General features: G+C 39.3%; 1 protein-coding gene across 1 annotated transcript in view; it reads right to left on the reverse strand.

Annotated features, from left to right (window-relative positions):
• Positions 1-15,113, reverse strand: part of DNAH11 (dynein axonemal heavy chain 11) — a 281,936-nt gene that overhangs the window by 253,334 nt on the left and 13,489 nt on the right. The window contains 2 exon segments of the mRNA XM_081800433.1: positions 6,684-6,851; positions 7,865-8,098. Of these exon segments, the coding sequence (XP_081656559.1) occupies positions 6,684-6,851; positions 7,865-8,098 (402 nt within the window).

Consider the following 15,113-nt stretch of genomic DNA (forward strand, 5'->3'; position numbering starts at 1 on the left):
GAAACAAACTGAGGATTCTCGAGGGGAGGGGGTGGGGGGATGGGATAGCCTGGTGATGGGTATTGAAGAGGGCACATACTGGATGGAGCACTGGGTGATATACGCAAACAATGAATCATGGAATACTACATTAAAAACTAATGATGTAATGTACAGTGCTTAACATAATAAAAAAATTTTAAAAAAATGAATTTCAGCATTTACATATATTATCTAGCCTTGAAAAAAAATGAAATCTCGACACATGCTATAATATGGATGAACCTTGAACACATTACACTAAGTGAAATAAGCCAGACACAAAGGACATTGTGTCAGTCCACTAAACATGAGATACGTAAAATAAATATGTTCAGGGACAGAAAGCAGAATAGAGACCACCAGAGACTGAGGGGAGGAAGCAAGGGAGAGTTGTCATTTAATGGGTACAGAGTTTTTGTGTGAGATGATAAAAAGTGTTCTGGAAGTGGATAATGCTAATGATTGTACAGTACTATGAATATACTTAATGCCATTTAACTGTTTAGTTAAAAATGGACACAAAAGTAAAATGTAAAACACATCTTACCACAATTTTTAAATAGGCAAAAACAGAAAAGCCTTACCTCCATTTCGATCCCTTTACGCTCTTCCATTTAAAATATAACGGCCTTAAATATTTTCAGCACATACACTTAAAACCAGTGTTCTAATTTCTGCTTTCACTGTCAAACAATTTAGGCAACTCAAGAGTACAAGTAAAGTCTCTTATTTTTACACATATTTTTCCTTACCATATTCTTCCTGGCATCCCAAGGCTCCCTGTTTTATCGTTTCTTCTCTGTCTTGAGAAATTCCTTCAGCTGTTCTCTTAGGGTCAGTCTACTGGTGACAAATTCTTTTAGTTTTTGTTCTTCTGAGAATTTGATCTCTCCTTAATTCCTAAAGGGTATTTTTCACTGGGTAGAGAATTCTGAGTTACCAGATTTTTTCTTTCAGGGCTTGAAAAATATTTTGCCATTTCCTTCTGGCCCCTATGATTTCCAATTAGAAATTCCCTGTCATTCAAATTATCCTTCCCCTTCGGCAAGTTTTTCCTTGTTGAAGATTTTTTGTCTTCAGTTTTCTCAAGTTTAATTAAGTCTCTTAGCATAGAATTCTCTGGGTTTATCCTTGGATTTACCTGAGTTCTTATTTCCTCTTGAATCTGAAGGTTTGTATCTCACCGAATTCAGGAAGTTTTCAGCCATTATTTCTTTGAGACCTTCAGCCTCACGGTCTTTCTCCATGTCCAATGACACAAATGCTAGGTCTGGTACACGCTCACAAGCCCCAGAAGCTCTGCTCATTCTATTTCAGTCTATGCCCTCCCTATTGTTCAGACTGAGTGGTTTCTATTGCTCTACCTTGCAGTTTGTGAATTCTTTATCCCTCCATTCTGCCACTGAACCCCATCCCTGTGCTTTGTATTTTCTTCTATTTTTCAGTTCTAAAATTCCCATTCGTTCTTTATATCATCTATTTGCTGAAAACGGTATTTCTTTACTGAGGCTGTTTTTTCATTTGTTTCAAGTATGTTTCAAATTACTTACTGAAGTATTGTTAGCATAGCTCTTTAAAATCCTTGAGAGAATTCTAACATTGCTGTCAGCTCAATGTTGCCATCTATTAGTTGTCTTTCTCATTCAGAGATCTTCCTGGCTCTTGGTATAGTAAGTCATTTTCAATTGACTCTGGACATTTTCATATTATCTTAGGAGACAGTGGATCTTAAAACTTGTTTTCGCTGACTTTCTCCGATACTGTTCCAGCCTCCTTATTGCAGGCAAAGATAGAAGTCCAGGTTCTCATTGGCATCTATTAATACCTAAGTGTGGGGAGCTCTTTACTATAGCTGGGCATTCAAGTTCCCCATGTGGTCTTCACAGATGCCACAGTGTAGGTGACTTGGTTACCACTTGGCCATGGTCAAAGTCCTGGCTCTCCAGCAGCTTCCTCTGACACTACCCCAGTGGGGTAAGGATGCTACTGGATGAGGAAGAAAGTCCAGAATTCCCATGCAGTCTCCACTGACTCCACCAAGAGTGAGCTCTTTAGTGGCCAGCCAAGATGACAATCACAGCTCTGTAACTGGCCAATCTCTGGCACCATCCCAGTGGGGTGGGGGGCTGAGGCACCTATTATAGACGGTTTTTTTCTTTTTTTTAAAGATTTTATTTGTGAGAGAGAGAGAGAGAACAAGCAGGGGTAACGGCAGGCAGAGGGAGAAGCAGGCTTCCTGCTGAGCCGGGAGCCCGATGCGGAACTTGATCCCAGGACCCTGGGATCATGACCTGAGCCAAAGGCAGGCACTTAACTGACTGAGCCACCTAGGCGTCCCCAGACTGGTTTTAAGTCTAGGCTCCCCACTCGGTCTTTGCTGGCATGAATGGGAGTAAGATACATTTTCTTCTGTGGGGTTTGGCTGAACTAGAGAAATTATGTCTGCAAGTTTTCTTACTATGCTGCCCCCTTCTTAAGAGAGAACAGGCTTTTACTGGGGCATTTTATGTCTCTGCCCATTGGTGTTTCCAGGTTGTCAGTGTACCCAGTCCCATGTCTAGGTAAATTTCAGGTAACAAGAAAGGTCCCTAGCCAACTGGCCTTCTTTTAATCCTACAGTCTTACGTTTATTTTATATAAAGTAATCAGTGCTTTAGTCCTACTTACTAAAAGGTATAGGGAAAAGTACATCTATTTCATCTTCCCAAAAGCAGAAGTTCCTAAATGTATCTTTAAAGAATGTTATCTACTACTTTAACATTTAAAAATAAGTAGTACATAAATACAATGGAATAATACGCAATTGTTTCACAAAAGTAGGCAATGCTTTTGTAGTGATACAAAAGGACTGCCAAAATACACTAAGTGACAAAAGCAAGGTGTAAGTGATGTGTAGAGAAGGCTATCTGTGCAAAAGCAGAACACAAAAGAATCCATACGTGGATTTGCTAGTGCATGAACCAAATATCTTTGGAATATTATACAAGAAACTCATAATGGTAGGTGCCTTTTGGGAAGAAAAAAATGGAAGATTAAGGAAAAAGACAGCAGGGTAAGAAGAAGGAGACTACACTTTTGCACATATTATGTTTCCAAAAGAATGTCATGTTTTTAAAGAACAAATTTTATCTTGAAAAGCAGGTGAGACATATGGAAATCCTGTAGATGGCTAACAAGTTTTTACCACTAAAATTAGAAAATGCTACATATAGCAATAGAAGAATTAATCATTCAGTAGACTAGAACAGAACAGAGGACTAACTGTAGGAATTGGAATACAACCCAGTATAGATTAACTAAATAACAACTTTGAAAATGTATTTTAAATTCTGGTATAATGACAGACTAGAAGCAAAAGACACAGTGTATCCTGGATCAGTCCACCTCGGGGCACAGGTGCTCAGGTCAATTCCTCCAACTGCAGGCACTGCCCCCAGATGAACTTATTCCCTTCATTTCAATGAGGAGACAACAAGGGAGGCAAACACTGAAGAGTCAGAGTGGCACAGGGGAGAGAGTGCTGGACATGGGCTTCAGAGTTCGGGGCTGGAATCGGTTCCACTCCCGGGGGACGGTGTCATCTCAGGTAATTTTCTTGTTATCATCCGCCTGGGCATCACTCTCAGGGTTATAGTGAGAATGAAGCTGGTACCCAGCAATTATTCAGTAAATATTAATGGACTCTGATTAACAGAGACTAAGTGGAGCCAAGACATTACTCTCACCAATAGCCACCACCCTTGATTAAATAAAATTCTCCAGATAACTAAGCAAGTAACACCTCAAAATGACAGCAAAGCAAAGCTGCTGAGCCTAAAGTCATCTGACTAGCTATTAAATACAAACAATAAAGCAAATATCTTAGCAAGTTTGTTATTTTAATACAATACTGTTGTGTCTACATTCATTTAATATGAAGCTTGCTAAGAGACTAGAACATAATGATTCCAGCGACTAAAAGGAAAGCATAATTGTGTAGTGTGATAGAGGTGCTAATTATCATTACAATGACAATAATATATAAATGTATGAAATTAACAAGTTGTACACCTTAAATATGCACAATGTTACATACCAAATCAATTTCAACAAAAAATAAATAATCCAAGTCTCTCCCCCATAATTGTCTAAATCTCAAAAGTTTCCATAGGAAGAAGTCAAAGAAAATACTTGAAGTGATCTTTCTATTCAAAAATAAGTGAGAAACCCAAAAATATTTTTATGGATATGCCTGAGAAAATCCCTATGTTCTGTAGGGACCACAGTGGCACACCTCTTTTGGCTGATTATAGGCTTGAGATTGATTGAAAGAAACAAATACTAGCATATCCAAAAGCAAATTAGCAATTATTTCTTTAATTTACTGAAACATATTTAAACCATTATTATACCGAAGTTATGATACACTCAACTGTTACGTCAGCACTAGCGTATATTCACCGGGGACCAGGGAACATGCAGAAATATATGCAGTGGGTGGAGAAGGGTATGGGGTGGGCATGTGGATATACCTGTATGAACATACTAGGTTGGAAGTATTTTGAGAACATGTCTCATAAAAATTACCAACTGATTTCATCATAAAAATCAATACAACGAATTCAGCTAAAAAGCACCAAATAAAAAATTTATTAAGCTAAAAATACATAATCATTGCAACATTCTGAGGCAACAATGATAACCAGGACACATGCAAAAAAAAAAAGCTTGGGACGCCCAGGTGGCTCAGTCAGTTAAGCATATGCCTTCAGCTCAGGTCATGATCCTGGGGTCCTGGGATCGAACCTACTCAGTGGGGAGAGTCTGCTTCTCCCTCTCCCTCCATTCATGCTCTAATAAATAAAATCTTTAAAAAAAACCAAAAAAACCCAAAAAGCAAAACAAAAAGCAAAGCTCTTCAACATAAGCAAAGCCATTAAATGAACTTTTGTTAATAAGTATTTTAAGGAAGGACCAAAGTCAAGGAGCTTCTCGGTTCTCTTCTAAAGTGAAATAACCAGAAAGGACAATGAAGGAGAACTTCAAGGGCAAGTTACTGATGTCTCAACCCAGACACGGACATCAGAAGTAAGCCTGGGGGCGCCTGGGAGTGCCTGGGGGGCACGGTCGGTTGAGTGTCTCACTCTTTATTTCGGCATGGGGCATGATCTTGCAGTTGTGAGACCAGAGGCCCGTGTTGGGCTCCGCACTCAGCGGGGAGTCTGCTTGAGATTCTCTCTCTCCCTCTCCCTCCTCTGCCCCTCTCCCTGCTTGTGTATGCACTCTCTCTCTAAAATAAATAAATCTAAAAAAAAAAAAAAGGAGTAAGCCTTGCCCATTTTACTTGCAAAATAAATGGGGCTTCAAAACACTCAATACCAAAATACAAATACCAAGCAAATATGTAGGTCAAGAGCAAATGAGTATTGTATTCGTCCTTGATGGTAACTGTGCCAGGCTTTGGGCAGACAGGAGGATAAATTCAGGACCTTTGGTGTTGCCCAGGTGGTGACATCAGCTAAAGCTCGCCTTGTTCTCCAACCCCGGCACTCTGAAAACCTGCCAGGCGTTCTCATCATGAAGAAATCCAGACTTTGCTACTCAAATGCACCTGAGGATCCCATGCCCGGCGGGTCTCACACTCCTCTGCCACGTTGCTTAGGAGAGCTAAGCCAAGGCCCTGCCAGAGTTCTGTTCCATCCAGATTCACGGAATGCCTGCCGAGTGTGTGAGACATCTTACCAGGCTCTGCAGATGAGCTCAGGCTCTCAGTCACCAGGGTCCTAGGCTCCTCCTACTTTTGCACAAAGTAGCAGGACACACAATGGCTGCGTCCTCTTGCCATTACTCCACTTCCCAAAAGCTGACTACAGTTCAGAAGGATTAAGTTTGCTGACCTTGTCTTCAACAAGGCTAACTCACTGCACTTGTGCATTACAATCAATTATTTGACCAAATATAAACACAACAGTGAAGAAATTCACATTCTATAAAAAACAATGAAGACAAGAGCAAAATCTTTTTTTTTTTTTTTTTTGTACGTGGACTTCACCGTTCTTGGCCAACAACTGAAATGAAGCTATTCTTATCCTAGAGCTGCAGGGATGCTCACAGGTAACTCCCCAGCTACTAATGTGCTGGGAGTGGCAGAAAACAGAAAGCACCTAAGTCTGAAAGCTTCCCCTTAATTCCTTGAGCCTGAAATTATGGAACTACAGATAACACTAAAGAAGAACAGTAAAAATATATGAGACAATATACATCTTAATAATATATGTAGTAAACAGACCGAAACTAAATGTTCAAATAGACCAAAAAGTTATCGAGTGATTCAGGAAAAGGATAAAATAAAACACACGAGTTACAGAGACATCAGAGAGTCACATGGAAATGAGTTAATGTGAAAAGTTCCTTTTCAATACACATAAGCCAGAAACAAATCCAGATTGAGTCCTGTTCCATTAGAAACAGTTGTCAATGTTATCAACTTCTAAATGCAAAGGCCTAAGTTCCAGTCCCTGATCTACCACTAAGTAGATAAGAGACTTCGGGCAAGTCATTTAACCTCTTTCATCCTAGAGAGATTGTACCAGATGGTACCTATTACCACTGTGACCTTTCATCCTTTCTAGCTTTAAAATTATAGGGTTCTATGAAATGAAAATGCAAAGGTATAGTATTACCATATTATTGTAATCAGCTGGGTCATAAGTGCTCTGTTTAAAAACTTCACACAGTTCCATAAAGTCTTCTATCATCTCGTGGATTTGTCCATTTAAAATCGCTCCTTTGGTACCACCAAATTCAAGTCTTTCCAGCTTTTCAAATTCCAATATTGTGACAAATACATCCTTTGTAAAAACACAGTACAATAAAGAGCTTTCCACCATCTTGGACAGGACAGGAGCAGTTTAAACTTGCAAAGAAAAAACACTTTCAGGCATTCAAAAAATCAGTGAGTTAATGGACACTTACATGACAGAAAATCATTAATGATTTAAATGAACGAAGTTACTGTTTTCCAAATCCTATTCCCATTTTCACATTTCCTAAGAATTTTCCAGCAGTACAGGCAAGACCTACTTTGCCATAGCTAAACCTATGCTTCCCTAATTTTACATCCTTCCAATCCTAAGTCAGATCCCCAGGTAAGATCTAAAATCCTATCTTCAGCCACCCCCACTTGGCAGTGAATCACCTCCCTTACTGAAAGGGGGTGTAAGACTGTTAAGAAAGGGGGGCCAGTCACCCGGAGTTAGGCATTTAGCAGTCAGACTTTGAGAGGCATTCTGGCTGATGAAGGGATGGGAATTTTCAAAACATAAAGCTCCAACTACGTGCGCGAATGTTTGTCCATGCGTGTTTTCATTCAGTGTTGTTTTTGAAGTATCTGTAACACATTTACACACAGCATGTATTTCCATATTTTTTATGAAGGGCTTTAATATTTTTTATAGTCTGTATATTTATATACTAAAAGACAGTGTGGTATTTTAGATAATCAAATGGGTTTTCTAAGTATAGAATCCCAATGTCAAACATATAAAGGAAAAAAAGATACAGTTTAGAGATTCCTGGTTTACAACGGTCTTCCAAGGGCTTAAGTTAGAAGTCAGAGGTCACTAATACATAACAGAGTCTCACTTATATTCAGTATACTAAAAGAATTAAAAATGCGTAAAAAAAAAAAAGGCAAAGCTTATAAAACCACCTGAACAGCACTGGCCTTGTCATAATAACTGAGACAGATCTCCCACTCTCCCATCCAAATAGAATAAACCATCTCCTGAATGATACAGAAAACTACAAGATTTTTTTTAACCCACCCACCATATGAATAAAGCACAAGTCAATAAATGAATACCTCTATTTTCATGAAACGGTCCAGAAATTTGTCAAATCTACAAAACACCAGTTGAGACTGGAAATCCCATGGTTTTAGCTCCTTATTTCCCTTAAAATAGTTTGCCAATTCTTTTCTATAGTTGAAAAAAGACGTTTTGAAAGTCTTTAAGACGTTAATGGCCACCTGAACCTTTTCCAAAGAGTCTTCAACTTCTCCTTTCAAAAGGTCTTCAGGTGAAAGGTAAGCTATTGCCTAGGATTTAATAAAAGGAAACTCTGATCAAAAATATGTTTTAAAAAAGTCTACTTTTAGTGAAAACACCTGTTTCAATGAATCATTTTATTTTTTTTCAATGATTTTTTTTTTTTAAAGATTTTATTTATTTATTTATTTGAGAGGGAGAATGAGAGAGAGAGAGAGAGAGAGCACATGAGAGGGGGGAGGGTCAGAGGGAGAAGCAGACTTCCTGCCAAGCAGGGAGCCCGAAGCGGGACTCGATCTCGGGACTCCAGGATCATGACCTGAGCCGAAGGCAGTCGCCCAACCAACTGAGCCACCCAGGCGCCCCTCAATGATTCATTTTTTTAAAAGATTTTATTTATTTATTTAAGAGAGAGCATGGTGGGGAGGCTCAGAGGGAGAGGGAGAAGCAGGGAGCCTAACATGGGGCTCGATCCCAGGACCCCAGGATCATGACCTGGGCTGAAGGCATACACTTAACTGACTGAGCCACCCAGGTGCCTCTCAAATAATCTTTTTTTTAAGATTTTATTGGAGAGAGAGAGAGAGAGATAAGCACTCGGGGGAGGTAGAGGGACAGAGGGAGAGGGAAAGGGACAAGAAAACTCCACCCTGAGCCCCGAGCCTGACTTGGGGCTCAATCTCATGATCCTGAGATTATGACCTGAGCCCAAACCAAGAGTCAGACACTTAATGGATTGAGCCACTCAGGAGCCCCCTCAATGAATCAGTTTTAAATGATACAGGTCTAGAATTGGGCTAGCAATGCTGTGAGACAAAAAGTAAATTCTAGAAATTCATACACTTGGATTTCAAGACATACTTGTATACATTAGAATAATCTACAGGAGACTACAATTTCTGAATATACTTTCTGGCAATGACTACGTTTTTGCTAAGCTCTGCAGGTATGACAAGTGTATAATGAGAATTTGCATGGGTATATTCACTACAAATATTCTGCATAATTTTTCCTTCATATAAAGAAATACACAAGCCAGAAGGGGAACTCTTGAAGACCATGGACTTTAAAAATATGGTTACCTTACCCGGGAGCACTGGGTCATTTGTAAAGGTGAGAAAGAGCTAATATAGTTAAGGGTATCACTGGCAATTCTTTTAGGTTAGCAAGCATCTCTTCTGTGAACATTATAGCACATGAAATCTAGTGGAAATAATGCCATATAAACTAGTTTTAAGTGGAGGCAACGGAAAGGTGAGGAGGGTTTTATTTATTTATTTATTTATTTATTTATTTATTTATTTATTTATTTATTTATTTATTTATTTGACAGAGAGAGACATAGCGAGAGCAGGAACACAAGCAGGGGGAGTGGGAGAGGGAGAAGCAGGCCTCCCTCTGAGCAAGGAGCCCAATGCGGGACTCGATCCCAGGACCCCGGGATCATGACCTGAGCCGAAGGCAGACGCTTAATGACTGAGCCACCCAGGCGCCCCAGGTGAGGAGGGTTTTTAAAAGAAAGACTCATGTAGGGGCACCTGGTGGCTCAGTGGTACAGCATGTGACTGCTGATCTCAGAGGCAAGAGTTCAAGCCCCATGTTGGGCATGGAGACTACTTCAAAAAAAAACTGACGTAGCAGATTCATGTAGCACTGGCCAAATTCTCATAGGTCAGTCATCTAGGTACCTTCCAGTCCTTCCTTATCCGTATTTGTTAGGAATATTCAGAATTTCCCTCATTAAGGACCTCAATAAAATATGAATTCTAAAGGTTCTTTTATATTCTATTTCTTCCCAAAGCATCTTCAACTCATATAAATCACAGGCTTAAATTGTGTGCCTTGAATGTTGTGGTTGCTTACAAAGTTGTTACATATCTCAGTGGAGTACGTAATGAAAGCCACTGAGTTCAACCTACCGGATGGAAGGATTTTTTTTCTATATGTAGACATAAAAAAAAATAATAATAATAAAAAAATAAAAATTAAAAAATTAAAAAAATTAAAAAAAATAAATGTAGACATATTATTCTCCTTCTCCCATTAATGGCTACAGTTTTACATGTAATATAGACTGTGCCATAAATTTGTAAGTAAGAAAATCATGTTTAGTTTCTAAAACCCCTACTGATTAGAATCCTTTGAGTTCGAGCTGTGGATTGCCAATCTATGGTCTTACTTCCCACTCCGACTGCATGGAAAAGTAACTTTTACATGTGAGCTGCTAACACTGCCCAGAGAACCCTGAAGAGAACCACCAGTAATCCCTCAGCAATGTGTGTTATAAAGGAGTTCACATTTTGGTATGGGCTAGGGATTCCAGAGACCTTTATCTTTATGTATTCTTTATAATAAATGTGTCCTATATCCTTTTAGGAAGCTTAAAAAAAAAAATCTATGAAGATGACTCAATTGCCTTCTCTGTTTCAGGAGCCCCCTGTGACTTAATTACCTAGATCTAATTTAATTTCCAGGCAAGCCGTTCTTATTTTCATTCTTACTCTTCCTGACAGACCTTCACACAAATGAGACAATCACAGCAATTAACCTCCCCAAGACAAGGGTACAGTAATAATAGTGCTAATTATCCTCGATCAGAAAATCCAGTCTATAGCCTTTCAATGGGCAGTAGGGTGTGTGAGGGAAAAACCACCAACAGGAGGCAGGAGACCTGGCTACGATCCAGTTAGGGGCCACTAATTGCTTTTGTGATATTAGCTAAATTATCTCAGAGGATCTCAGTTTCCTCGTCTATGAAAGGAGAGAGATGAATTAAGTGAGCCTCAAAATCCCTTTTAGCTCTTCAACTCTGAATTCTTTTCTGCTCCCTAGAGCAGCTCTCTGGAGCATACCCAACCATGTGTACCCTATTCTCCCATACTCAAGTATCAGCACACAACAACAAAAAAAACCCATGGGATTTAGGATGAACTGGTCCCCACTTCAGAGGCCTTATACACCAAAATACTGCTAACCAATTTATTTACCAATAAGCCCATTAATCAATTATTAATTAAACAATTTATCAGTGATACTATGTTAATTGGATGCCTGTCTCCCTGCTGCTGCTTTTCTTTTTTAGGTGCTTTTATGGATTCTTACTTTTACTCAAACCTGACATCTCTTTTCCAAGCTCACCTCTCAGACTTAAACTTTTCTACACCTAGTAGTTTTTTTTAATAAAGATTTTAATCATTTACTTGACAGAGAGACAGAGAGAGAGAGCACAAGTAGGGGGAGTGGCAGGCAGAGGGAGAGGGAGAAGCAGGCTTCCTGCTGAGCGGGGAGCCCGATGTGGGGCTTGATCCCAGGATCCTGGGATCATGACCTGAGCCAAAGGCAGATGCTTAACCATCTGAGCCACCCAGGAGCTCCTCATCACCTAGGATTTGAAGGGCAATATCCATAAAAGAGATACCAAGCTATGGAATAGACAGAGTGGTGGGCCTAGAGTGGTAATGAGGTACAACAAACAGTGAGTAAAGTCAGGTTACCAGAGAAAAGAAGCAAGTCATAAGAAAAAAAAAAAAAAAGACCCCATTATCAAAACTCCAGTATGCCATCACGTGAGGTGGCCAGATGATGAGATGATGCCTTTTTTAAGTCTGGCCTAAATGACTATGTTAATGGCCACTTAGAAAACAAGTGAAGAGAAACATATTTACTTCTAAAATAAAAAGATCTGAAACTGGAATGCCTAGAAGGATCAGTCATATAATGAAAATGAATGGAGCCAACCAGGAACAGCAGCAAATGGTGGAGGCCATGGTCACCTAGACAGCACATGACCTTTCCAAAGGGGTACCTGAAGCTCTCGCAAATGTTTTACTGTAATTCACCAGCTTTGAGCAATTACATTTTTTTTTTTTAAAGACTGTATTTATTTGAGAGAGAGAGAAAGCAACAGCAGGTTAAGGGGCAGAGGGAGAAGCAGGCTTCCTGCGGAGCAGGGACCCTCAGATCATGACCTGAGCCAAAGGCAGACGCTTAACAACAGAGCCACCCAGGTGCCCCAGACATAACCTTTTAAAAAAGAATTTGTAAATGTCAAAAATTGTTCAAGAATCATGAAAAGATTATACCCTTTGATCAATGTCAAGAATTTATATTAAACCATAAAAAAAAAGAATTTATATTAAACCAATTACCCAAGTTAAGGAAAAAGGACTCTCATATAAAGTTATTTATTGCTTTAATAGAGGAGACTGGAAGCAACCTAAATATCCAATAATAAAATAACTTTTCAAGGAGCTAGTAAAAAAATAATTATAGGGACAATAAAATGCATAAAAATGTGTAAGTTCTCAGAATGAAATATAAAAAAAGGTGAATTTTATGGTGATAGATGTGGAGTATTTCTATTATTATAAGTTTTATGCAATGAAAATATTTTATAATTATCATTAGTACACCACATATCACATTCTAATTAAAAATCAAAACTGTTGGGGGATGGATGAAATAGGTGATGGGGATTAAGGAGTGCACTTGTGATGAGCACTGGGTAATGGACAGAAGTGTCAATGATGTACAGAAGTGTCAAATCACTATATTATACACCTGAAACTAATATAACACTCTTAACTACTGGAATTAAAACAAAACCTTAATAAAAATAAATGAATAATAAATAAATAAAAATCAAAACTGTCATTTTAAAATATGGAGCCTATAATGGTTAAGAAACTCTGCCACTTAAAAACTGGGTAACCTTAGGAAAGCTATTTATCTTCTCTTGACTTCAAGGGATTTTTTTAAATTATAAAATGGATTACTCATAGTACCTATATGTCATAGTATTGCTAGGGAATTACATTTGTAGTTTTTGTAAAGGCTTAGAAGAGTTCCTAGCAGGGGCGCCTGGGTGGCTCAGTTGGTTAAGCGACTGCCTTCGGCTCAGGTCATGATCCTGGAGTCCCGGGATCAAGTCCCGCATCGGGCTTCCTGCTCGGCGGGGAGTCTGCTTCTGCCTCTGACCTTCCTCCTTCTCATGTGCTCTCTCTCTTTCTCTCTCAAATAAATAAATAAAATCTTTAAAAAAAAAAAAAAGAAGAGTTCCTAGCAAATAAAAGGCACTATACAGTGCTTGTTAATATAAGAAATACACTGGAGAGCAAATCACTGGGGAAGACTTGGCGAGAGTTCAGCTCTTCAGAGAACCCAGGTATGAAAGTTGGCCCATTACTGATTTGTGATTCCTAACATGTTGAGACACATTACAATGAAGTCCACTTGACAGTAAAGAAAACCAGGTCATCAGAACATTTGGACAGAAGCCAGAAACACTAAGCAACAAGGGAAGCTACATCATTTCCTTGGGAGCTTGGCAAACTGGCCACTGACATAGACTAGAGACCAGGGATAATAGGTTTACAGGCTTACAGGACTTCTTATAAGCCACCTACTATAATAAATAAATAAATAAATAATGAAAACCACCTCTGAAGTTTAAACATTAGCAGGGCTTTGTAGTAAAAGTTTTAATAAATCTCAAAATGAGATGAAGATCCTTTAAAAGGGGTATAGCATAAGTTGTGAGTCTAATTGTTGACTCTTCAATAGGGATTATGGTCTTTAACATTGAGATCCAAAGCCATTAGGACCCAGCACACTTGTTTAACAACGAAGAAAGAAACAGAACAAAGCCAGAGGAGAGAATAAAATATAGTAAGGAATGGACCTGTTATCTCCCATCAATAGCTACAACTAGTTTGGAGGTCAATAGCTTAGAACTAGCTTTGACTGAGCCTCTATTAAATGCCACACAAGGCACTCAACTTAGGTTACCTCTTGATTCTCAAAACAGCCCATGAACTGGGCATTATCCTCACAGATATGGAAAACTGAGGTTTGAAGAACCAATTTAACTCCCCCTTCAGTGTTTCAATTAGAATTGAATTGAGGTTGGTCTGAGCCCACAGTCCTTTTCCATATACTCCACCTCTTTAAAAGCAGAGAGAAACACACACATTGCTGACTCAATCTCACAATCCAGAAACTCTAAACTGCCAAGTTAGGAGACCCATTCTCTAATCTGGATTTCACCCTCAATTTTCAGGGAAATTTAGCAAATGATGTCATTTTTCAAGTCTCAGGTAATTCATCTAATAAAAACATCAGGGACTGGATTGAAACACAGTTCCCAAACCACTGCTGTTTATCCTACAACAATGTTCTCTTTACTGCTTCTAACAGCAAGGTTCTGGGGCCTGGGGCAGCAGGAGTTACAAGCTATTCGCCTTGTCTATGAGCACACTTTCAGGGTTCCAAATGCCCTCCAACTTACCCAAATGTACAGTATTTTTATTTTCTATGCGAGTCACAGTGTCAACACCACTGGGAGGCATTAGTCTCGATCTGAGATTTAGGTCAATCACAGTCACCCACCCTTCTCTGAGCAAGTGACCCAGAACTGTCCCAAGCAGCCTATCTCCTCTGCCACAACGATTGCTCCCAGAACGGAATTAGAACCCACTGGACCAGAACTAAGAAAGGACACCCTCTTTCCGGGGAAGTTCCTCTGCGAGAAAGATACACATTTGGAGCTACTAAAAGCCATCTTACTTAACAAGTGATGAGAATAAAGTCAGACACAATGACCAAAATGGAGGATGGCTGGGAGCTTTGAACTTATTACCGGAGACCTCTGAAACAAGCTGTTCCAGAAGCCACTGCATTCTTAGACTTGCCAGTTCACACAAATTTACATTTTTTTTTTTTTTTTTTGCTTCAGGTTGTCAGTTGCAGCTGGAGGCGCTCCACTTCTCAGGGAAAGCATTCCTAACAACTCAAAGTCAAAGCTATAGACAGAGATTCTGCTTCTCTGGCATTTGTTTTACAAAAACTACTTAGTGGTTCAGATACACACCTTGCTTACGGGGCTTGCTACGGTGAGAATGTCTCCTCCCCAAAATTCATATGCTGAAGCCCTAATCACCAATGTGACTCTCTAGAAATAGGTCTTCAGGAGGTCATTAAGGTCAAATGAAGTCATAAGAGCAGGACCCTAATGTGATAGGACTGTGACTTTGTAAGATCTCTCTCTCCACCAGGTGAGGACACAGA

The sequence above is a fragment of the Leptonychotes weddellii genome, chromosome 12 (assembly GCF_054177405.1).
Source record: "Leptonychotes weddellii isolate Sample4059 chromosome 12, ASM5417740v2, whole genome shotgun sequence".
NCBI classification, from domain to species: domain Eukaryota; kingdom Metazoa; phylum Chordata; class Mammalia; order Carnivora; family Phocidae; genus Leptonychotes; species Leptonychotes weddellii.